Raw genomic sequence first — 24,269 nt, 5'->3', positions numbered from 1 at the left:
TCTCCCAAACTTCAAACTCCAATGAGTACAGGCCCAACCTGCTCAACAAATCCATTCATTCTACGAAGCAACAAAGTACACCATTTACCACAATAGATTTGCTCAGGTACATGGATCGGAAAGGTTTAAGAGGAACTTTTTCCACATAAAAGGGTGGTGGGTGTATGGAGCAAGCTGCCAGAGGAGGTAATTGTGACAGGTAATATCACAACATTTAAGAAATATTTAGACAGGTTCATGGATAGGATAGGTTTAGAGGGATCCGTACAGACAGCTCTCCTAGTTAGAATTGGACCCAGGTCGCTGGTGTTGTAAGGCAGTAACTCTACCACCGTGTAATTGAATTCCACAGATTCACTGCTCTCTGGCTAAAGAAACTCCTCATCTCCATTCTCAAGGTATGTCTTTATCTCCTGTGGCTGTGCCCTCTGGTTCTAGTCTCTCCCACTCGTGGAAATCTCCTCTCCACATCCACTATAAGCCTTTCATTATCCTGCAGGCTTTAACGAGGTCCCCCTCATCCTTCTAAAGTCCTAATATATTTACAGACGACCAGATTCCAGAATGCACCTCTTTTGTATGACCTTGCCCACCAGCCGGTAAAAAATGTATTCAAATGTCAATCTGGACAAACTGCCAGCACAAAGACTGCACTTAGGACAACAGGATGAACTCAGTAACTAAAGGAGGCAGAGAAAATTATGATAGCGGAATAAATTATGAGTTTTCACAATTGTTCACGCGGCATTTCAATTAGTTTAGTTTTTGAGCTGCAGCGGGGAAACATGCCCTAGGGGCCCACCCAGTCCACACCGACCAGCGATCCCCGTACACCAACACTATCCTACACACACTAGGGACAATTTACATTTATACCAAGCCAATTAACCTTACAAACCTGTATATCTTTGGAGTATGGAAAGAAACTGGAGCACCTGGAGAAAACCCACGCGGTCACGAACTCTGTACAGACAGTACCCGTAGTCAGTATCGAACCAGGAACTTTGGCGCTGTAAGGCAGCAACTCTACCGCTGAGCCACTGTGATTAGACTGAACAAAACCTCTACCACTAACAAGGTCTAAATGCTCATGCTATTGAGGTTAGTTTACGAGTGAAAGATACCAGAGATCACAATTCAAGCTTTTCTATTAATTACAGAAAAGATAGAAGTGAAATCAGACGGACAGCTCAGTTATTGCTGAGATGTTCCAGATTGTATAAAGCCAAAATTATGGCACGTGGAATGACGAAGATTTATTTTGGAGGAAAATTAAGTTTAATTACATGAAGCAGTGTGCGGTACAATATTCATGTTTTAAGGCAATGTTTTGATGCTTTACATTTCCCAACATTTTAATATAAACTTGAGACATTTGGAGAAGCAAAATTAATCCCCCACCCTCCCTCCCCAAATTCAACTGAAAGTCAGCAAGAAAATCAGTCCCCAGTTATTGATGTTGATTTTTGTTTTCCATCATTGACAGGTACACACTGATAACTACAGGCCACAGTTTCTAAAACAAAATTTGTTGTCTAAAGTGCATCTGCTTTGTTTTGTTGTTGGCCATCCCCGTCTTCAACATCCATTTGGATTTCATTCTTTGCACATACTGCATGTCTTTCTCCTTTCTCTGCGATGCTGCTTTAGCTAGTAAAGAAAGAAATAACAGCCGATCATATAAACCATCAGAGATTATTACACTACTACAATTCAAAGAATCATTTCGTCTCTGTTGAAAAAAATTTAAATTGAGGTAAATGATTGTGTCTAAGCAGCTGGAAGTTGTTTCTGACAGGAATATAGTATAGTTTAGATATACAGCACGGAAAAAGGCCCCAGGATCTAATGTATCCGCGCCGACCAGCGATCACCCGCACACTAGCACTAACCTATACATTAGGAACAATTGGCAATCTTCACCGACGCCAATTAACCTACAAACCTGTACGTCTTTCGAGTGTAGGAAGAAACCGTAAAAAAAAAACACTCGGTCAAAGGGAGAACGTACAAACTGCAGTCAGGATTGAACCTGGGTCTCTGGCGCTGTAAGGCAGCAACTCTACTGCTGTGCCACCGTGCTGCCCAATATAAATAATACTAAAGTTTAAACTGAGATCAGAGATCCGGCCCATCACAGATACTGACCTCCCCACCCTGGCATAGGTTCCAAGGTGACATTTGCGTGCTGGCCACAGAAGCAGATCTACAATCGCGCCACACTTTTAAATCTATATATTCCTACATCAATATTTCTTACTTTCAGACTTTACTGGCTTTATCTTGCTCGAAACGTTATTCACTTATCATGTATCTGTACACTGCGGATGGCTTGATTGTAATCATGTATTGACTTTCTGCTGCCTGGTAAGCACGCAACAAAAGCTTTTCATTGTACCTCGGTACACGTGACAATAAACTAAACTGAATCGAAGGGAACTACACGAGGCACAGCTTCAAATAGGTAGCCAGCATCATCAGAGACGCACACCTCCCTGGCCACACTCATTTCACTCCTGCCTTCGGGAAGGCGGTAAAGGAGCAATTTACATCTAACATCAGGAATAGGTATAAAAAAACACTGACCACCAGGTTCAAGATTGCTTCTCACCATCAACCATCAGGCTCTCGAACACGACGCAATACTAAGCTCAATTAGGGACTTCTATGGACTGTCTGATTGCACTTTGGGGTTTTTATTTGTACAACGTGCGCAGTGGTAGAGTTGCTGCCTCACAGCACCAGAGACCCGGGTTCGAGCCTAACTACGGATGCTTTCTGTATGGAGTTTGCACATTCTCCCTGTGACCCGTGAGTTTTCTCCGAGTGCTCCAGTTTCAATAGACAATAGACAATAGGTGCAGGAGTAGGCCATTCAGCCCTTCGAGCCAGCACCGCCATTCAATGCGATCATGGCTGATCACTCTCAATCAGTACCCCGTTCCTGCCTTCTCCCCATACCCCCTCACTCCGCTATCCTTAAGAGCTCTATCCAGCTCTCTCTTGAAAGCATCCAACGAACTGGCCTCCACTGCCTTCTGAGGCAGAGAATTCCACACCTTCACCACTCTCTGACTGAAAAAGTTCTTCCTCATCTCCGTTCTAAATGGTCTACCCCTTATTCTTAAACTGTGGCCCCTTGTTCTGGACTCCCCCAACATTGGGAACATGTTTCCTGCCTCTAATGTGTCCAATCCCCTAATTATCTTATATGTTTCAATAAGATCCCCCCTCATCCTTCTAAATTCCAGTGTATACAAGCCTAATTGCTCCAGCCTTTCAACATACGACAGTCCCGCCATTCCGGGAATTAACCTAGTGAACCTACGCTGCACGCCCTCAATAGCAAGAATATCCTTCCTCAAATTTGGAGACCAAAACTGCACACAGTACTCCAGGCGCGGTCTCACCAGGGCCCGGTGCAACTGTAGAAGGACCTCTTTGCTCCTATACTCAACTCCTCTTGGCCAACATTCCATTGGCTTTCTTCACTGCCTGCTGTACCTGCATGCTTCCTTTCAGTGACTGATGCACTAGGACACCCAGATCTCGTTGAACATCCCCTCTTCCTAACTTGACACCATTCAGATAATAATCTGCCTTTCTATTCTTACTTCCAAAGTGAATAACCTCACACTTATCTACATTAAACTGCATCTGCCATGTATCCGCCCACTCACACAACCTGTCCAAGTCACCCTGCAGCCTTATTGCATCTTCCTCACAATTCACACTACCCCCCAGCTTAGTATCATCTGCAAATTTGCTAATGGTACTTTTAATCCCTTCATCTAAGTCATTAATGTATATCGTAAATAGCTGGGGTCCCAGCACCGAACCTTGCGGTACCCCACTGGTCACTGCCTGCCATTCTGAAAGGGACCCATTTATCCCCACTCTTTGCTTTCTGTCTGTCAACCAATTTTCTATCCATGTCAGTACCCTACCCCCAATACCATGTGCTCTAATTTTGCCCACTAATCTCCTATGTGGGACCTTGTCGAAGGCTTTCTGAAAGTCGAGGTACACCACATCCACCGACTCTCCCCTGTCAATTTTCCTAGTTACATCCTCAAAAAATTCCAGTAGATTTGTCAAGCATGATTTCCCCTTCGTAAATCCATGCTGACTCGGAATGATCCTGTTACTGCTATCCAAATGCTCAGCAATTTCGTCCTTTATAATTGACTCCAGCATCTTCCCCACCACTGATGTCAGACTAACTGGTCTATAATTACCCGTTTTCTCTCTCCCTCCTTTCTTAAAAAGTGGGATAACATTTGCTATCCTCCAATCCACAGGAACTGGTCCTGAATCTATAGAACATTGAAAAATGTTCTCCAATGCTTCCACTATTTCTAGAGCCACCTCCTTAAGTACTCTGGGATGCAGACCATCAGGCCCTGGGGATTTATCAGCCTTCAGTCCCATCAGTCTACCCAAAACCATTTCCTGCCTAATGTGGATTTCCTTCAGTTCCTCCATCACCCTAGGTTCTCCGGCCCCTAGAACATTTGGGAGATTGTGTGTATCTTCCTCAGTGAAGACAGATCCAAAGTAACGGTTTAACTCGTCTGCCATTTCTTTGTTCCCCATAATAAATTCCCCTGCTTCTGTCTTCAAGGGACCCACATTTGCCTTGATTATTTTTTTCCTCTTCACGTACCTAAAAAAACTTTTGCTATCCTCCTTTATATTATTGGCTAGTTTACCCTCGTACCTCATCTTTTCTCCCTGTATTGCCTTTTTAGTTAACTTTTGTTGCTCTTTAAAAGAGTCCCAATCCTCTGTCTTCCTACTCTTCTTTGCTATGTTATACTTCCTCTCCTTAATTTTTATGCTGTCCTTGACTTCCCTTGTCAGCCACAGGTGTCTCTTACTCCCCTTAGAGTCTTTCCGCCTCTTTGGGATAAATTGATCCTGCAACCTCTGCATTATTCCCAGGAATACCTGCCATTGCTGTTCTACCGTCTTCCCTGCTAGGGCCTCCTTCCAGTCAATTTTGGCCAGCTCCTGCCTCATGCCTCTGTAATCCCCTTTGCTATACTGTAATACTGACACTTCCGATTTTCCCTTCTGCCTTTCCATTTGCAGAGTAAAACGTATCATGTTGTGATCACAGCCTCCTAATGGCTCTTTTACCTCTAGTCCCCTTATCAGATCAGGATCATTACACAACACTAAATCCAGAATTGCCTTCTCCCTGGTAGGCTCCAGTACAAGCTGTTCTAAGAATCCATCTCGAAGGCACTCTACAAACTCTCTTTCCTGGGGTCCATTTCCATCCTGATTTTCCCAGTCTACCTCTTTCCTCTCACATTCCAAAGACATGCAAGCTTGTAGGTTAACTGGCCCTCTGTAAATTGCCCCTGTGTAGGATAGAATTAGTATAAGGGGTGACCGCTGGTCGGCGTGGACTCAGTGGGCCGAAGGGCCTCTTTCTAGGCTGTATCTCAAAACTAAACAAACGACTAGAATTTTCAAGGCTGAGTAAGATAAAAGATTGAAGTTACTGCATTGAAACTTACCGAGCTCACTTGACCAACCCAGGGCTTTGTACTGCTGTAGCAATTTGCCCATCACACGATGAGTTCCAGTCACAGCCACTGCTCTAGAGATGCCAAAATGTTGCCGATAGTATCGCATCAGTGATCGGTGACCAATTCTCGCACCTCAGATTCAACAGAGTGGAAAAAAGTTAAACCAGTGGCAAATTAATATTTTAATACTAAAGATAGACACAAAGCGCTGAAGTGACTCAACGGGTCAGGCAACATCTCTGGAGAACATGGATGGGTGACATTTCAGAGTGCTGGAGTACCTCAGCGGGTCAGGCAGCATTTTTGGAGAAAAAGGATGGGTGACGTTTCAGGTCAGAACCCGTTTTCAGACCCTGACCCGAAACGTCACCCATCCTTGTTCTCCAGAGATGCTGCTTGACCCGCTGAGTTCATAAGATCATAAGTGATAGGAGCTGAATTAGGGCCATTCGGCCCAATTCAATCATGGCTGATCTATCTCTCCCTTCCAACCCCATTCTCCTACCTTCTCCCCATAACCTCTGACACCTGTACTAATCAGGAATTTATCTCTGCCTTAAAAATATCCGCTGATGGCCTCCACAGCCTTCTGTGGAATTCAATGTCCTTTAATTCTGAGTCTATGACCTCTACTAGACTCTCCCACTAATGGAAACATGCTCTCCACATCCATTCTATCCAAACTTTTCACTATTCTGTACGTTTTAATGAGGTCACCCCTCATTCTTCTAAACTCCAATGAGTACAGGCACAGTACCATCAAATGCTCAGCATTTTTTTAACCTACTCATTCCTGGGATCATTCTTGTATACCTCTTCTGAACTCCCTCCAGAGCCAGCACATCCTTCCTCAGATATGGTGCACAAAATTGCTCACAATATTCCAAATGCGTCCTGCCCAGCACCTTATAGAGCCTCAGCATTACATCCCTGTTTTTGTATACAAGCCCTCTCGAAATAAATGCTAGCATTGCGTTTGCTAGAATCTTTCTTCCTCTTTGGACTGAAAAGATCATGCATCGACCAAACTATTCCCAGAAATTCCTGCCATTGCTGTTCCATCGTCATCCCTGCTAAGGTCCCTTTCCAGTCAACTTTAGCCAGCTCCTCCCTCATGCCTCTGTAGTCTCCTTTGCTCAGCTACAATACCGACACATTCCATTTCACCATCTCCCTCTCAAATTGCAGATTAAAACTTATCATATTGTGGTCGCTACCTCCTAGTGGTTCCTTTACCTTGAGTTCCCTTATCAAATCCAGTTCATTATAAAACATTAAATCCAGGATGGCCTTTTCCTTGTACCTTTTCCAGTACAAGCTGCTCTAAGAATCCATCTCGGAGGCACTCCACAAATTCCCTTTCTTGGGGTCTAGTACCAACCTGATTTTCCCAGTGTACCTGCATATTGAAATCTCCCATGACCATCGTAGCATTGCCTTTCTTACATGCCAATTGTATCTCCTGATGTAACTTGTATCCTATATCCTGGCTTCTGTTTGGGGGCCTGTAAATAACTCCTATTAAGGTCTTTTTACCCTTACAATTCCTCAGCACTATCCACAATGATTCTCGTCACTCCATCTTTGGTATAAATCAGCATCTGCAATTCCATTCACACAAATATTTTAATATGATGCACTGTGAATTTGAATTATGATGTTTTTATAGTGTTTTTATATTTTGCAGTTGTACCATTTACCCTCTTCCCCCCCACCCCCCAGCAATTTTTTTTTTGCAAGGCTAGCCCCAAGCAAAACTATTTAAACCAAATTAACAACAGTGCGTTTCAAATGTTTAATTCAAAAACAATACTACCCTGACCAAAACACAGTGCTGGAGGATCTTAGTGGGTCAGGCAGCATCTGTTAACTGGTCCTGACCCGCAATGTTAACTGTCCATTCCCTCCAGAGATGCTGTCTGACTCATTGAATTTCTCTAGCACTATGTGGTTTGCTTGGCGTTCCAGCATCTGAAGTTTCTTGTGCCTCTAATATTGCTCTGATCTTGTACTTTAGACACACAGCATGGAAACAGGCCCTTTGGCCCACCAAACCGCTGCCGACCAGCAATCACCTCCGTACACTAACACTATCCCACACACTAAGGACAATTTAGTTTTTACCACAGCCAATTAACCTACAAACCCGTATGTCTTTGGAGTGTGGGAGGAAACCAGAGCACCTGGGAAAAACCCACACAGGCACAGGGATAACAGACAAACTGCATCCATAGTCAGCATTGAACCCAGGTCTCTGGCATTCTAAGGCAACAACTCTACCGCTGTGCCGCCCGGTCCTAGTGGGTATATGGAACGAGCTGCCAGAGGAACAGATTCTTGGACAAGCACTTGGTCTGCAAGGCAGCAGCTCTACCAAAATTCTACGCTGTATAGCTCTGTGACTATGTGCAGGAAGGAACTGCAGATGCTGATTTAAACCAAAGATAGACACAAAACTTGGAGCAACTTAGTGGGATATGCAACATCTCCGGAGAGAAGGAATGGGTGATGTTTTGGGTCGAGACCCATCTTCAGTCTGAAGAGGGTCTTCAGTTTGAAGAAGGGTCTTGACCCAAAATGTCACCCATTCCTTCTCTCCAGAGATGCTACCTGTCCCGCCGAGTTACTCCAGCTTTTTGTGTCTTATCTTCAGCTCTGACTCTAGCTGTACAAAGAACATCTCAGTGAAGGGACATCTTAACTTTGTACTAACCAGAAGGAAGTACAAGCTCCATTGTTTCTTCATTGTATTCCAGATTCTTGTTCGGAACCTCTTTAGTTTTCATTTCAACATCTTCTCCATTGTGATCGGGATAACTTTCACTAAGAAAAACAAATCAAAAACATTTACAAAGGACTAGCTGTGTACTCTCTTGAGATAGACACAAAGTGCTGGAGTAACTCAGCAAGTCAGGCAGCATCTCTGGAGAAAACGGATGGGTGACATTTCAGGTTGTAACCCTTCTTCAGACTGAAAGTAGGGGTGGGGGAGAGAGAAACTGGAGGCGAGCAAAGGCCAGACTAAATCAGGGCTGGCAACAGATGACCCCAGGAAGGATGGTGTCCATAATGGCCTATTGTTGGCTGGGGAAGGAGTAATAAGAGGGATACAAGGAAGCAAACTGTGGAACTGGTAGGATGTCTAGGATGGAGGTGGGGGGAGGTGGCGAGAGAGAGGGACGGGAATGCAGAAGTTATTTCACAATAGAGAAATCAATATTCATACAGCTGGATTGTAATGTAAGAAAATAACTGCAGATTCTGGTACAAATCGAAGGTATTTATTCACAAAATGTCCTTCCTTTGTCCCGCCCCCCTGACATCAGTCTGAAGAAGGGTCTCGACCCAAAACGTCACCCATTCCTTCTCTCCTGAGATACTGCCTGACCTGCTGAGTTACTCCAGCATTTTGTGAATAAATACCTTCAGCTGGATTGTAAGTTGCCCAAGCAAAATACGAGGTGCTGTTCCTCCAATTTGTGTGAGGTCTCACTTTGACAGTGGAGGTGGCCCAGGACAGTAAGGTCAATCTGGGAAGGGGAGTTACAATGTTTGGCAACCGGGAGATCGCGTAGGCCAAGGCGGACTGAGCGCAAGTGTTCAAAAACCCCTTTGTGCCCGTTCCATCATCCAACGAGATTGCTATTGTGACTTGTCTCAACCACTGAGCCCAATAGAATTCCATTATGAAGATTGCTCCAGATTTCCACCATTGTCCAAATGCAACGTACTTTGTAATTTTAATTCTGAAAGACATGCTTCTAATTGAAAACTTTGGCCTTTGTACCATTCCCCATTGGGCAGGGTAGGATTTGACTCCTTGCAATGCAGAAGGATGAGGGGTAATGTGATAGAGGTGTATAAGATCATAAGGGGAATAGATCGGGTGGATGCACAGCATCTTTTACCCAGAGTCGGGGAATCAAGACCAAGAGGACATAGATTTAAGGTGAGAGGAGAAAGATTTTATAGGAAGCCGAGGGTCAACTGTTTCCACAGAGTGGTGGTGTATGGAATGAGCTGCCAGAGGAGGCAGGTACTATAAACACTTAAAAGACATTTGGACAGGTACATGGATAGGAAAGGTTTAGAGGGATCTTGGTCAAAAATCAGCCAGATGGGACCAGTGTAGCTGGGGCATTTTGCTTCATCTACACTAGATAGGACTAGCGTAGATGGAGCATATGTAAACATATCCTGTAGTCATACAGCATGGCCGAACAGCCTGTTTCCATGCTGTGTGTTGCTATGACTGTACACATCTGCTGTGCTGCTGCAAGTAAGAATTTCACTGTTCCATTTCGGGACATATCGACTTAAAACACTCTCGACTTGACTAATTAATTTCTGACTGTTTGCCACTTCATGACAATGTCTTGTGCAGCTTGTTGCGTACATTTCAAACCCTGTCCAATACAGAGGATATATGGGTAGGAAAAACTGCAGGTGCTGGTTGAAATCCAAGGTAGAGACAAAATGCTGGGGTAACTCAGCGGGTCAGGCAGCATCTCTGGAGAGAGGGAATGGGTGACGTTTCGGGTCGAGACCCTTCTTCAGACGGTGTAGGAGAGCATTAGTGTGCAGGGGTCGGCGCGGACTCGGTGTGCTGATGGACCTGTTTCCGCGCTGTATCTCCAAACGTTACTAAACTTGGGTACTGAAAAATAACGTGATTTGTACAGCATTCCTCCACACTGTACAGTTATTGCTCCCCAAAAAACTGATTGTATCTGTGCTTCTGCCAAAAGCAGCAGCATTTTCTGCTGCACCTAACTGTATAAAATACCCCAAAGCCTAAAATGTATTACCTGAAATCATAAAAGTCTGCGAATTCAATGGAGGCGTCCCCGTCTGTGAACAGCTTACAATGACTGCTGCCAACCATGTGAGCCTGCACTGCTTCCAGTGAGTAAAAGGACCGGCCCTTCTCGTTGCACCACAGGCAGATATTTCCCACTGCCACTTTTTCTGCTGCACCAAAAATAAAAGTACACACATCACCAGCAGTCGGCCACCCAGTGTAGCTTGTAAACAGGACACAGTGCTGTGGTAACTCAGTGGATCAGGCAGCATCTCTGGAGAACGGGGACAGGTGACGTTTCACAGAGTGCTGGAGTAACTCAGCGGGTCAGGCAGCATCTCTGGAGAACATGGATAGGTGACGTTTCACAGAGTGCTGGAGTAACTCAGCGGGTCAGGCAGCATCTCTGGAGAACATGGATAGGTGACGTTTCACAGAGTACTGGAGTAACTCAGTGGGTCAGGAAGCATCTCTGAAGAAGGTGAATAGGTGAATTTTCACAGAGTACAGGAGTAATTCAGCGGGTCAGGAAGCATCTCTGGAGAACATGGATAGGTGACGTTTCAGAGTGCTGGAGTAACTCAGCGGGTCAGGCAGCATCTGTGGAGAACATGGATAGGTGACGTTTCACAGAGTGCTGGAGTAACTCAGCGGGTCAGGCAGCATCTCTGGAGAACATGGATAGGTGACTTATCGTGTCGGGACCCTTCTTCAGACTGAGTCTTGACCCTAAACATCACCTATTCATGTTCATAAGTCACAGGAGTAGAATTAGGCCATTCGGCCCATCATCCACTCCGCCTTTCGATGATGGCTGATCTCTTTTTCCCTCACAAACCAATTATCCTCCTCCCACTAACCTTTGACACCCTTACTAAGCTACAACATGTTCTCCAGAGATTCTGCCTGATCCACTGAGTTACTACAGCACTCTGCCTTTTTGGTAAACCAGCACTTGCAGTTCCTTGTTTCTACAATGCAGTATTGTAGATTTCTTTGATTTCTCCAGTGCATTCAGCACCATCCAGCCGGGGCTTCTGGGGGGCAAGCTGGAGCGCACAGGAGTGGATCACCACCTCACATCCTGGATTCTGGACTACCTCACCAACCGACCACAGTATGTGAGGACAAAGGACCTGGTCTGGGACTGGGTGGTCTGCAGCACTGGGGTTCCGCAGGGAACAGTGCTAGCTCCATTCTTGTTCACCCTGTACACCACGGACTTCAGGCACAGCTCTGCAGACTCCTATCTACAGAAGTTCTCTGACGACTCTGCCATCGTCGGCCACATCACGGGCGACGAGGACATTGCGTACAGAGAAATGATCAAGGAGTTTGTGGACTGGTGCCAGCGGAACTGCCTCCGGGTCAACGCGGGGAAAACCAGGGAAATGGTGGTAGATTTCCGCAGGCGCAGCCAGGTCCCCCCGACACCGGAGAACATCCAGGGAATGGACATCGAGAGGGTGGATTCTTATAAGTACCTGGGTGTCTACCTCAATAATAAACTGGACTGGACCGAAAACAGCAATACACTATACAGAAAGGGCCAGAGCAGACTTTATCTGCTAAGGAGACTCAGGTCCTTTGGAGTGCAGGGGGCAGTCCTAAGAACCTTCTACAACACGGTGGTTCCATCGGCCATTTTCTATGGAGTGGTCTGCTGGAGCAGCAGCATCTCAGCGGCGGAAGGGAAGAGACTCAACAAGCTGGTCAGGAAGGCCAGCTCTGTCCTGGGTTGCCCCCTCGACTTAGTGCAGGCGGTGGGAGAGATGATGATGGCAAAGTTAACATCGCTGCTGGACAACGACTCCCACCCCATGCAGGACACTGTCACTGCACTGAGTAGCTCCTTCAGTGACAGACTCCTTCACCCCAAGTGCGTGAAGGGGAGATATCGGAGGCCCTTCCTTCCCCGCTGCTGTGAGACTGCACAACCAGCACTGCTCCCAGCAGACCAGTCAACAGTAACAGCTAAGGAATACACAGTAAACTGATGACAATTTATCCTTGTCTTCACTTTATTTATAATGAATGATCTCTTGCTATCTACTTGCTATAAATCAACAAGTCTCTGTCATGGATAGAAACTGAAAGTAACATTTCAGAAACATTGTGAAGAGAAATGAGTGGCAAATCTGCAGCTAGCTTGTCACGTTGAAGATAGACACAAAAAGCTGGAGTAACTCAGCGGGTCAGGCAGCATCTCTGGAGAACATGGATAGGTGACGTTTCACAGAGTGCTGGAGTAACTCAGCGGGTCAGGCAGCATCTCTGGAGAACATGGATAGGTGACGTTGCACACAGTGCTGGAGTAACTCAGCGGGTCAGGCAGCATCTCTGGATAAAAAGGAATAGGTGACGGTTCGGGTCGAGACCCTTCTTCACCCGAAACGTCACCTATTCCTTTTCTCCAGAGATGCTGCCGGACCCGTTGAGTTTCTCCAGCTATTTGTGTCTATCTTCGGTTTAAACTAGCATCTGCAGTTCCTTCCTACACATTAAGTCACATTGTGCTACCTTCTGGAACACATGGACCCAATGTACCATGACACACAGTCTTGCAACAAAGCAGACAATTTTAATTGTGTCAGCTCATTCCACGTCTGGTCTGATTTTCAAGGTCAACATTTTTCCACTAGTGGGAGTGTTTAGGACCAGAGAGCACAGCTTCATAGGAAAAGGACGTACTTTTAGAATGGAGATGAGGAGGAATTTCTTTAGCCAGAGTGGTGAATCTGTGAAATTCTGCCACAGACGGGTATTTTTAAGGCAGAGGTCCTTGATTAGTATGGGTGTCAAGGATTACAGGGAGAAGGCAAGAGAAAGGGGTTGAGAGGGAAAGATAGACCAGCCTTAATCAAAGGGCAGAGCAGACTTGATGGGCTGCAAGACTTAACTCTGCTCCTACATCTCATCTTATGGTTCAGTTTAGTTTAGAGTTACAGCGTGGAAACAGGCCCTTTGGCCCACCGGGTCCGCGCTGACCAGAATTCCCCGTTTATTAACACTATCCTATACCCACTAGGGACAATTTTTACATTTACCAAGCCAATTAACCTACAGATCTGTACGTCTTGAGCTTGGGAGGAAACCGAAGATCTCGGAGAAAACCCACGCAGGTCACAGGGAAAAAGTACAAACTTCATACAGACAGCACCCGTAGTCGGGATGGAACATGGGTCTCTGGCGGTGCATTCGCTGTAAGGCGGCAACTCCACTGCTGCGCCACCGTGACCGCCCAAATGTCTTATGACATTCTAAGTAATTTTGCTCGCCTCGCAACACCCTTGTTAATAGTTAGTGGTTCATGAATTTACAGTTTCTTGGAAACTTGTGGTACTCACCCAGATATTTTATCAGCCCCCGCAGATCCACTAAATATTCCACATCAGGGATAAAGAAACTGTGGGATGTTGTCATGTGATTTACATTCCTTAACAGAGTCCGCGAGTGGTGAGAGCAGAACAAGCAGTCTGTGACTGGAAAGGCAGCAGCCGGGGACTCTGCCCTCTGCCCTTCACCTTTGCTCTCCTCATCGTCAGCTCCATCGTCCATCTCATCGGCCGAGTCCAAATCCTCCCACTCACCTGGGGGAAAGTGTGAAGAGCAAAGTTAGTTGTAATCCAGAAACAAGGAAGTGCAGATGCTAGTTTACAAAAATGGACACAGTGCTGGAGTAACTCAGCGGCTCAGGCAGCATCTCTGGAGAACAGAGATAGGTGACGTTTCACAGAGTGCTGGAGTAACTCAGTGGGTCAGGCAGCATCTCTGGAGAACATGGATAGGTGACGTTTCACAGAGTGCTGGAGTAACTCAGCGGACCAGGCAGCATCTCTGTGCAGAACATGGATAGGTGACGTTTCGGGTCAGGACACTTGTTCAGACTGGTAGGGCCCAAGAGTAATAAGAGTCTATCAGTGGCACAGCAGTCGACTTGCTGCCTTACGGCACCAGAGACCTGGGACAATTGACAAAGTTTTACTGAAGCCAATTAACCCACAAACCTGTTCATCTTCGGTATGTGGGAGGAAACCAGAATACCCAGAGAAAGCCCACGCAGGTGTCAGGGAGAACGTACAAACTCCGTATAGACAGCGCCCGTAGTCAGGGTCTCTGGCGCTGTGAGGCAGCGACTCTCCGGCTGTTCCTCTTTGCTGGCCAAGTTGCCCCTCAGGTTCCCATTAAATCTTTCCCCACTCACCTTACACTTACATCCCCCTGGTTCTCGATTCCCCTACCCTGGGTAAAAGACTGTGCATTTACCCAATCTATACTTCCCATGACCTTGCACACCTCTATAAGATCAACTCTCATCCTCCTGCGCTGCAAGGAATAAAGTCCTAGCCTGCTCAACCTCTCCCTATAGCTCAGGCCCTCACCACTTGGCACCATCCTTGTACATCTGTAACATGACATCCCAACCTTTATTCTCAATATATACAGGAAGGAACTGCAGATGCTGGTTTATACCAAAGATAAACGCAAAATGCTGGAGTAACCCAGCAGGTCAGGCAGTATGTCTGGAAAAAAATTGATAACGTTTTGGGTCGGAACCCTTCTTCAGACTCAATACTCTGCCTGATGAGGGCCAATGCACCAAAAGCTTTCTTGACCACCCTATTTAACTGTGAAACCACTTTCAAGGAATGATGTACCTTCACTCCTACATCCCACTGTTCTGTAACACTCAGAGCCTTACCATTCACTGTGTAGGTCCTACCTTAGTTTGGTTTCCCACAATACAACACCTCGCACTTCTCTGGAGTCCATCAACCATTCCTCAGCCCACCTGCACAACAGAGCAAGATTCTGCTGCAATTTTTGACAACCATCTTCGCTATCTGCAATAGCACTCACTTTCGTGTCACCTGCAAACCTACTAATCATGCCTTGTATGTTCTCATCCAAATCATTGATGTAGATGACAAACAGTAACGGGCCGAGCTCCGAACCCTGAGTCACAGTCCTCCAGTCTGAAAAACAATCTTCCACCATCACCCTCTGCTTCCTTCTATGAAGCTAATTTTCTATCCAGTCAGCTATTTTTCCTTGGATCCCATGTGATCTAACCTTGTTGACCTTCATAACGAGAAGATTTGAGTTTAGGAGCAAAGAGATCCTTCTGCAGTTGTATAGGGCTCTGGTGAGACCACATCTGGAGTATTATGTACAGTTTTGGTCTCCTAATTTGAGGAAGGACGTCTTTGCTATTGAGGCAGTGCAGCGTAGGTTCACAAGGTTAATCCCTGTGATGGAGGGACTGTCATATGAGGAAAGACTGGGCTTGTATTCACTGGAGTTTAGAAGGATGAGACGTGATCTTATAGAGACGTATAAAATTATAAAAGGACTGGACAAGCTAGATGCAAGAAAAATGTTCCCAATGTTGGGGGAGTCCAAAACCAGGGGCCACAGTCCAAGAATAAAGGGGAGGCCATTTAAAACTGAGGTGAGAAGAAACCTTTTCACCCAGAGAGTTGTGAATTTGTGGAATTCTCTGCCACGGAAGGCAGTGAAAGCCATTTCACTGGATGAATTTAAGAGTGTTAGATAGAGCTCTAGGGGCTAGTGGAATCAAGGGATATAGGGAGAAGGCAGGCACGGGTTACTGATTGTGGATGATCAGCCATGATCACAATGAATGGTGGTGCTGGCCCGAAGAGCCAAATGGCCTCCTCCTGCACCTATTTTCTATGTTTCTATGTTTTTCCAGAGCAGCCTACCATATGGAACCTTGTCAAATGCCTTGCTGAAATCCTTATATCCATTGTCTCCAGCTCTGGCCTCAATCTTTTTGGTCACATCTTCAGATTTGAGACACGATCTCTCACGTAGAAACCATGCAAACTAACTCCATCAGCCATAGACCCTCTAAATGCATGTATATCTTATCCCCCTGATAAGAACCCTCACCTAAGTTTGAAGGGTGCTGGATCATCAGTCACACTGTTTATTGGAGATATAGAATCAGACAGCACGGAAATAGGTCCTTCAGACCAACATGGCAACCAAGATGCCCATCCAAGCCCTTCCCATTTGCCGTTCACCATATCCCTCTGAACCATTCCTCTCCATGTACCTGTCCAAATGTCTTTTAAATGTTCATAAGTGAGAGAAGCAGAATTAGGCCATTCGGCCCATCAAGTCTACTCCGCCATTCAATCATGGCTGATCTATCTCTCCCCCTCTCCTGCCTTCTCCCCATAACCCCTGACACCCGTGCTAATCAATAATCTATCTACCTCTACCGTAAAAATATCCATTGATGGCCTCCACAGCCTTCTGTGGCAAAGAATTCCACAGATTCACCACCCTCTGACTAAAGAAATTCCTCCTCATCTCCTTTCTAAAGGAAAGTCCTGTAATTCTGAGGCTGTGACCTCTGGTCCTAGACTCTCCCACCAGTAGAAACATCCTGTTGTTCTAGTCCTAGCCTCAACTACCATGTCTGGCAGCTTAGTTCCATATACCCACCACCCTCTGTGTGAAAAGGTTGCCCCTCGGGTTCCTATTAAATCTTTCCGCCCTCCCACCTTCATTTTGCCATCTGCAGGCTGCTAAGGGTACGAGAGGCTTATTAACAGTGACTCACCATCGCCTACATCTTCCTGGTCCATCACCACGTCCTCGTCCTCCTCCTCCTCCCCCTCTGAGGATTCGTCCTGTCCCAATTTCTTGGCTTGCTGCTCCAGCCACAGTAAGCGGGGCGGTTTGTCAGGCCTTTTCTTGCTCACTTTTGCTTGAGTGCCGTCGGGAGTTGGGTTAATGGTCCTCTTCTTGGCCAAGGGGGAGAGCTGGGCCTTCACTGCCTGCTGGATGGCTCGATTCATCGCGTCCTTGTCCACCCTCTCCTCGCTCAGTCCCTTCTCCAGGTTTTTGGAGTTGAGCCTCTCCAGCTCCTTGCTCGCGATGCCGCCGGCCTTCTTTTCCGCGTCGAGGTGCTTCTTCGATTTCAGGTGGTTGCCGTAGGCATTGTAGGTGGCAAACTTCTTGTCGCAGGTGGTACATTCTGTGGCCGTGCCCTTGCTCTGCTCCTCCACCGCCACTCTCTGGGCCAGCACCCGCTCCTGGAAGTTCTCGGCCGTCACTGGGGGCATGTCCGCCACCTTACGCTTCAGGTTGTACCTGTGCCAGTCCGTTTTGTAGTGCGTCCTCTGAATCTCCATGTCAGCAAAGGCCACACGGCACGTTATGCAGGTGTAGGAAGACATTGCTTGAACGGAAACAGTTAAAAGTTAGTACAAAGGTAGACACAAAATGCTGGAGTAACTCAGTGATTTCCATCCTGCACTCAAATTCACTTAGACCATCTCCGACACCACCCTCCCCTTTTTTGATCTCAGCGTCTCCATCACAGGAGATAAACTATCGACTATAATAAACCCACTGACTCCCACAACTATCTAAGGTATCACAAAATGTTGGAGTAACTCAGCAGGTCAAGCAGCATCTAGGAGCGAGGGAACAGGTGATGTTTCGGGTCGAGGCCCTTCTTCAGACTGATGTCAGGGGGGCGGGACAAAGAAAGGATATAGGTGGAGACAGGAAGACAGTGGGAGAACTAGGAAGGGGAGGGGAAGAGAGGGACAGAGGAACTATCTAAAGTTGGAGAAGTCAATGTTCATACCGCTGGGCTGTAAGGTGCCCAAGCGAAATATGAGGTGCTGTTCCTCCAATTTGCGGTGGGCTTCACTATGGCACTGGAGGAGGCCCATGACAGAAAGGTCAGACTGAGAGTGGGAGTTGAAGTGCTCAGCCACCGGGAGATCAGGTTGGTTAAGGCGGACTGAGCGAAGGTGTTGAGCGAAGCGATCGCCGAGCCTGCGTTTGGTCTCGCCGATGTAGAGAAGTTGACATCTAGAGCAGCGGATGCAATAGATGAGGTTGGAGGAGGTGCAGGTGAACCTCTGTCTCACCTGGAAAGACTGTTTGGGTCCTTGGATGGAGTCGAGGGGTAAAGGGACAAGACTACACTTCTTCCCACCCTGCTTCGTGCAAAGACTCTATCCTCTACTCCCAATTACTCCGACTATGCCCAATGAAATCCGTGCCCAAGATGAGGTTTTCCATACCAGGATACCCGAGATGTCCTCATTCTTTAGGGAACGGGGGTTCCCCTCTCCCATTGTAGATGAGGGCCTCGAACATGGACCGTTCCCTTGATCATCTTTGCTTTTTGCATATCTTTCATTTGTTCCATATCACCGTCTTTATCTCTCGTTTCCCTTCCCCCTGACTGAGTCTGAAGGAGGGTCTCAACCCGAAATATCACCTATTTCTTTTCTCCAGACACAAAATGTCGAAGGGGATAGACCGAAGGGTCTCGACCCGAAACGTCACCCATTCCTTCATTCCCGAGATTCTGCCTGACCCGCTGAGTTACTCCAGCATTTTGTGTCTACCTTCGATTTTAACCAGCATCTGCAGTTTGTTTCCCTACATAAACGTTAGTACAGCCAGGGGGAAAAAATCAATCCCAATCTCACGTTGCCACTCTATCAATCAGAGAACTTTCACTGATGATAGACAAAATCCTGGAGTCAGCTAGCTAATTCAGCGGGTCAGGCAGCAGCTCTGGAAAAAAGGAGTAGCTTACATTTATTATACAAGGCATATAGTGCGAGAGTAACACAGCAGGTCAGGCAGCAGCTATAGAGGGAATAGATTCAGGAACAGTTTCTTCCCAGCAGTTATCAAGCAATGGAACCATCCTATCAACAACTAGAGAACAGTCGTGAGCTACTATCTACATCGTTGGAGACCCTGGGACTATCTTCATTTGGACTTTACGGGACTTTATCTTGCACTAAACATTATTCCCTTTATCATGTATTACATGTATTGAATGGCTCGATTATAATCATGTGTAGTCTTTCCGCTGACTGGATAGCACGCAACAAAAGCTTTTCACTGTACCTCGTTACACGTGACAATAAACTAAAGTAAACCGAAGAAGGGTCCCGACCCGAAACGACACCTGTACATTCCCTCCACAGATGCTGCCTTCCTACTGAGCATTTTGTGTCTGTCAGACAGCATCTCTGGAGAAAAGGAATAGGTGACATTTCAGGTCAAGACTGTTCAGACTGAGTCAGGGGGAAGGAAAACGAGAGATAAAGACGGTGATATGGAACAAATGAAAGATAAGCAAAAAGCAACGATGATGAAGGGAAGAACGGTCCACGTTCGAGGGACTCATCTACGATGGGAGAGGGGAACCTCCGTTCCCTAAAGAATGGGGACACCTCGGATGTCCTGGTGTGGAACACCTCATCTTGGGCACAGATTTCATTGGACATAGACAGAGGAATTGGGAGTAGGGGATAGAGTCTTTGCAGGAAGCAGGGTGGGAAGAAGTGTAGTCTAAGCTCCTCCTATTCACTTACAAAGCCCTAAACGTGCTTGCCCCCCCCCCCCCCATATCAAAAATCTTCTAACCCACCACTCTATGTCCAGGTCCCTCAGGTCGGCCGACTTGGGGCTACTCACTATCCCGCAGTCTAGGCTTAAGCCCAGGGGTGACCGCGCTTTTGCGGTTGCAGCTCCTAGACTGTGGAACAGCATCCCTCTCCCTAACAGAACTGCCCACTCCATCAACTCCTTTAAGTCCAGGCTCAAAACCTATTTCTATTCCCTAGCATTTGAAGCCCTCTGAGGGGGCGCTGTGAATTGTTTATGTATGTGCTGTTATGTTTGTGTGCCATTGTATGTTCGTTCTTAGTACCTGTACTGATGTACAGCACATTGGGTTGTTTTTAAATGTGCTATACAAATAAAATTGACTTGACTTAACTTGACTAAATAGTTGTGGGAGTCAGTGGGTTTATAATAGATGTCAGTCGAGAGTCTATCGCCTGTGATACAGACGGTGAGATCAAGAAAGGGGAGAGTGGTGTCGGAGATGGTCTAAGTGAATTTGAGTACAGGATGGAAATTGGTGGTGAAGTTAATGAAGTCCATGAGTTCTGCATGGGTGCAGGAGGCAGCACCAATGCAGCTGTCAATGTAATGGAGATAAAGTTCGGGGATAGGGCCAGTGTAGGCCTTGAACAGAGATTGTTCAACGTACCCTACAAAGAGGCAGGCACAGTTGGAGCCCATGCAGGCACTGGAGGCCAATTCTCTGGATACTTTCAAGAGAGAATTAGATGGAGCTCTTAATGATAGCGGAGTCAGGGGGTATGGGGAAAGGGCAGGAATGGGTTACTGATTGTGGATGATCATCCATGATCACATTGAATGGCGGTGCTGGCTCGAAGGGCCGAATGGCCTCCTCCTGCACCTGTTGTCTATTGCCTTTGATTTGGAGGAAGTGGGAGCTCTCTGACACTTCCTCCAACATATCCGTGCTTGGACCAGGAACACCAGGCCATAATCTCACCTACCATTTCCGATGTTATCATTTCTGGTTGCCTCCATCCACATCGTTCCCCTCTTCAATCATAGATGAGGCCCTCACACGTGTCTCCTCGGTCCCCCCGCATCTCCACACTTGGGCCCTCCCTCCGCCGGCCCTAGTCCTCACCTGTCACCCCGTCAGCCGTCGCACCCAACACAACCCAACACCCAACACAAAAAAAACCTATTTCTACTCCCTAGCGTTTGAGGCTCATTGAGGAGGCGCTATGAACTGTTTACGTGCTACTGTATGTTTCATTTTTTTTCCTTAGTACCTAATCAGATGTACAGCACTTTGGTCAACGTGGGTTGTTTTTAAATGTGCTATATAAATAAAATTGACTTGACTTGACTTGACATAACCCTCTGACATGTTCGCCACTTCAACGGGATCCCACCACTAGTCACTAGATGAGAACTTCCCATCTCCACCCCTTTCAGCCAAACGTCCCCCCTCCCCTCCCCTTCTCTCCCTCCCCTTCTCTCCCTCCCCTTCTCTCCCTCCCCTTCTCTCCCTCCCCTTCTCTCCCTCCCCTTCTCTCCCTCCCCTTCTCTCCCTCCCCTTCTCTCCCTCCCCTTCTCTCCCTCCCCTTCTCTCCCTCCCCTTCTCTCCCTCCCCTTCTCTCCCTCCCCTTCTCTCCCTCCCCTTCTCTCCCTCCCCTTCTCTCCCCCTCCCCTTCTCTCCCCCCCCCCTCCGCAGATGCTGTCCGTCCCGCTGAGTTACTCCAGCATTTAGTGTCCACACGCTTCCCCCTCCGTCTGTTGATACCGCGGCCCGAGGTCCCCGCGTAAGGTGGTGTGGCCTGGTCGGGCCGAGAGGAAGGGCCGCACTTACCGTTCACCGCCGCCATTACCCCAGCGCCGGACTCCACCCTCCACCACACACCACGTGGCCTCCTTCCCCCTCGTGACGTCAACGGACCGCCCCTCTGTCCCACGTGATCTCCTTCCCCCTCGTGACGTCACCTGACCGGCCCTCTGTCCCACGTGATCTCCTTCTCCCTCGTGACGTCTACGGACCGCGCCCCTTGTCCCACGTGATCTCCTCCCCATCGTGACCGCAACTGACCGCCCCTGCCCCACGTGATCTACTCCCCCTCGTGACGTGACGTCAACTAACCGCCCCCCCGTGAAATCCTTCCCCTTCGTGACGTTTACCAACCGACCCCCCTGTCCCACGTGATCTCCTTCCCCCCCTCGTGACGTCAACTGACCAGCCCCCTTGTCCCACGTGATCTCAGACAATTGGTGCAGGAGTTGGCCATTCGGCCCTAAGAGCTAAATCTAACTCTTGAAAGCATCCAGTGAATTGGCCTCCACTGCCCTCTGTGGCAGAGAATTCCACAGATTCACAACTCTGGGTGAAAAAGGTTTTTTCTCACCTCAATCCTAAATAGCCTACCCCTTATTCTTAGACTGTGGCCCCTGGTTCTGGACTCCCCCAACATCGGGAACATTTTTCCTGCATCTAGCCTGTCCAATCCTCTAAGAATTTTATATGTTTCTATAAGATGCCCTCTCATCTTTCTAAATTCCAGTGAATACAAGCCCAGTCGATCCAATCTTTAATCATCCGCCAACATTTCCGTCACCTACAACGGGACCCCACCACTGGCCATATCTTCCCATCCCCTCCCCTCTCTCCACTCGTCCCTTCCCACCCAAACCACCCCAACCCCGGGCACTTTCCCCTGCAACCGCACGAGATGCAACACCTGTCCCTTTACCTCCCCCCTCAACTCCATCCAAGGACCCAAACAGTCTTTCCAGGTGAGACAAAGGTTCACCTGCACCTCCTCCAACCTCATCTATTGCATCCGCTGCTCTAGATGCCAACTTATTTACATCGGCGAAACCAAGCGCAGGCTCGGCGATCGCTTCGCTGAACACCTGCATTGACCAAACTGATCTCCCGGTGGCCGAGCACTTCAACTCCCCCTCCCATTCCCAGTCTGACCTTTCTGTCATGGGCCTCCTCCAGTGCCATAGTGAGGCCCACCGGAAATTGGAGGAACAGCACCTCATATTTCGCCTGGGCAGCTTGCAGCCCAGTGGTATGAACATCGACTTCTCCAACTTTAGATAGTTCCTCTGTCCCTCCCTTCCCCTCCCCCTTCCCAGATCTCCCTCTATCTTCCTGTCTCCACCTATATCCTTCCTTTGTCCCGCCCCCCCTTGACATCAGTCTGAAGAAGGGTCTCGACCCGAAACGTCACCATTCCTTCTCTCCTGAGATGCTGCCTGACCTGCTGAGTTACTCCAGCATTTTGTGAATAAATACCTTCGATTTGTACCAGCATCTGCAGTTATTTTCTTATACAATCTTTCATCATCTGTCAGTCCCGCCATCCTGGGAATGAACCTGGTGAACCTACGCTGCACTCCCTCAATAGCAAGAATGTCCTTCCTCAAATTAGGAGACCAAAACTGCACACAATACTCCAGGTGTGGTCTCACTAGGGCCCTGTACAACTGCAGTACAACCTCCTTGCTCCTATACTCAACTCCTCTCACAATGAAGGCCAACATGCCATTAGCTTTCTTCACGACCTGCATGCTAGCATGCTTATTCAGTGACTGATGTACAAGCACACCCAGATCTCGTTGCACATCCCCTTTTCCTAATCTGACGCCATTCAGATAATAATCTGCCTTCCTGTTCTTGCCACCAAAATGGACAACCACACATCTCCACCTCCACTGCCTCTCACGTCACGGACTCTACGTGACCATCCCACTACTGCCTGCCCCCACGTGACCACTTCTGCCCACTCCACTGCCCCACCCGATGAGTTGGGCCGAATGGCGTTTTTCTGTGGTGCAGGACTCAATGACTCATCCCACCCACCCTGGGCATCCCTCCTTCTCACCCTCCTGTCTGGCACAACACGGTTTGGGAACAGCTCTGCCCAAGACCGCAAGAGTTTGTAGATGTAGCCCAGTCCATCACACAGACATGACTCATAAGTTCAGAGCCTCAGAATTGAAGGATGTTCCTTTCAGAAGGAGATGAGGAGGAATTTCCTTAGTCAGTGGGTGGTGAATCTGTGGAATTCTTTGCCACAGACGGCAATGGAGACCAACTCAGTGAATATTTTGAAGGCAGAGATAGATAGATAGATTCTTGATTAGTACGGGTGTCAGAGGTTATGGGGAGAAGGCGGGAGAATGGGGTCGGGAGGGAGAGATAGATCAGCCATGATTGAATGGCGGAGTAGACTTGATAGACAATAGACAATAGACAATAGACAATAGGTGCAGGAGTAGGCCATTCAGCCCTTCGAGCCAGCACCGCCATTCAATGCGATCATGGCTGATCACTCTCAATCAGTACCCCGTTCCTGCCTTCTCCCCATACCCCCTCACTCCGCTATCCTTAAGAGCTCTATCCAGCTCTCTCTTGAAAGCATCCAACGAACTGGCCTCCACTGCCTTCTGAGGCAGAGAATTCCACACCTTCACCACCCTCTGACTGAAAAAGTTCTTCCTCATCTCCGTTCTAAATGGCCTACCCCTTATTCTTAAAC

At 47.5% G+C, this 24,269-nt stretch overlaps 1 protein-coding gene across 1 annotated transcript; it reads right to left on the bottom strand.

Annotated features, from left to right (window-relative positions):
* Positions 1-1,412: 1,412 nt before the first annotated feature.
* Positions 1,413-21,655, bottom strand: znf622 (zinc finger protein 622). The gene is made up of 7 exons (XM_078426677.1): positions 21,578-21,655; positions 16,937-17,557; positions 13,689-13,931; positions 10,349-10,511; positions 8,254-8,363; positions 5,529-5,672; positions 1,413-1,650 (listed from the first exon to the last, which is right to left on the bottom strand). The coding sequence occupies exons 1-7, from the start codon at positions 21,591-21,593 to the stop codon at positions 1,517-1,519; spliced, it is 1,431 nt and encodes a 476-aa protein (XP_078282803.1). The 5' UTR covers positions 21,594-21,655; the 3' UTR covers positions 1,413-1,516.
* Between the last annotated feature and the right edge of the window lie 2,614 nt (positions 21,656-24,269).

The sequence above is a fragment of the Rhinoraja longicauda genome, chromosome 2 (genome assembly GCF_053455715.1).
Source record: "Rhinoraja longicauda isolate Sanriku21f chromosome 2, sRhiLon1.1, whole genome shotgun sequence".
Lineage (NCBI taxonomy): Eukaryota > Metazoa > Chordata > Chondrichthyes > Rajiformes > Arhynchobatidae > Rhinoraja > Rhinoraja longicauda.
The sequence above is the reverse complement of the archived record's forward strand: the minus strand, read 5'-3'. Positions and strand labels throughout refer to the sequence as shown.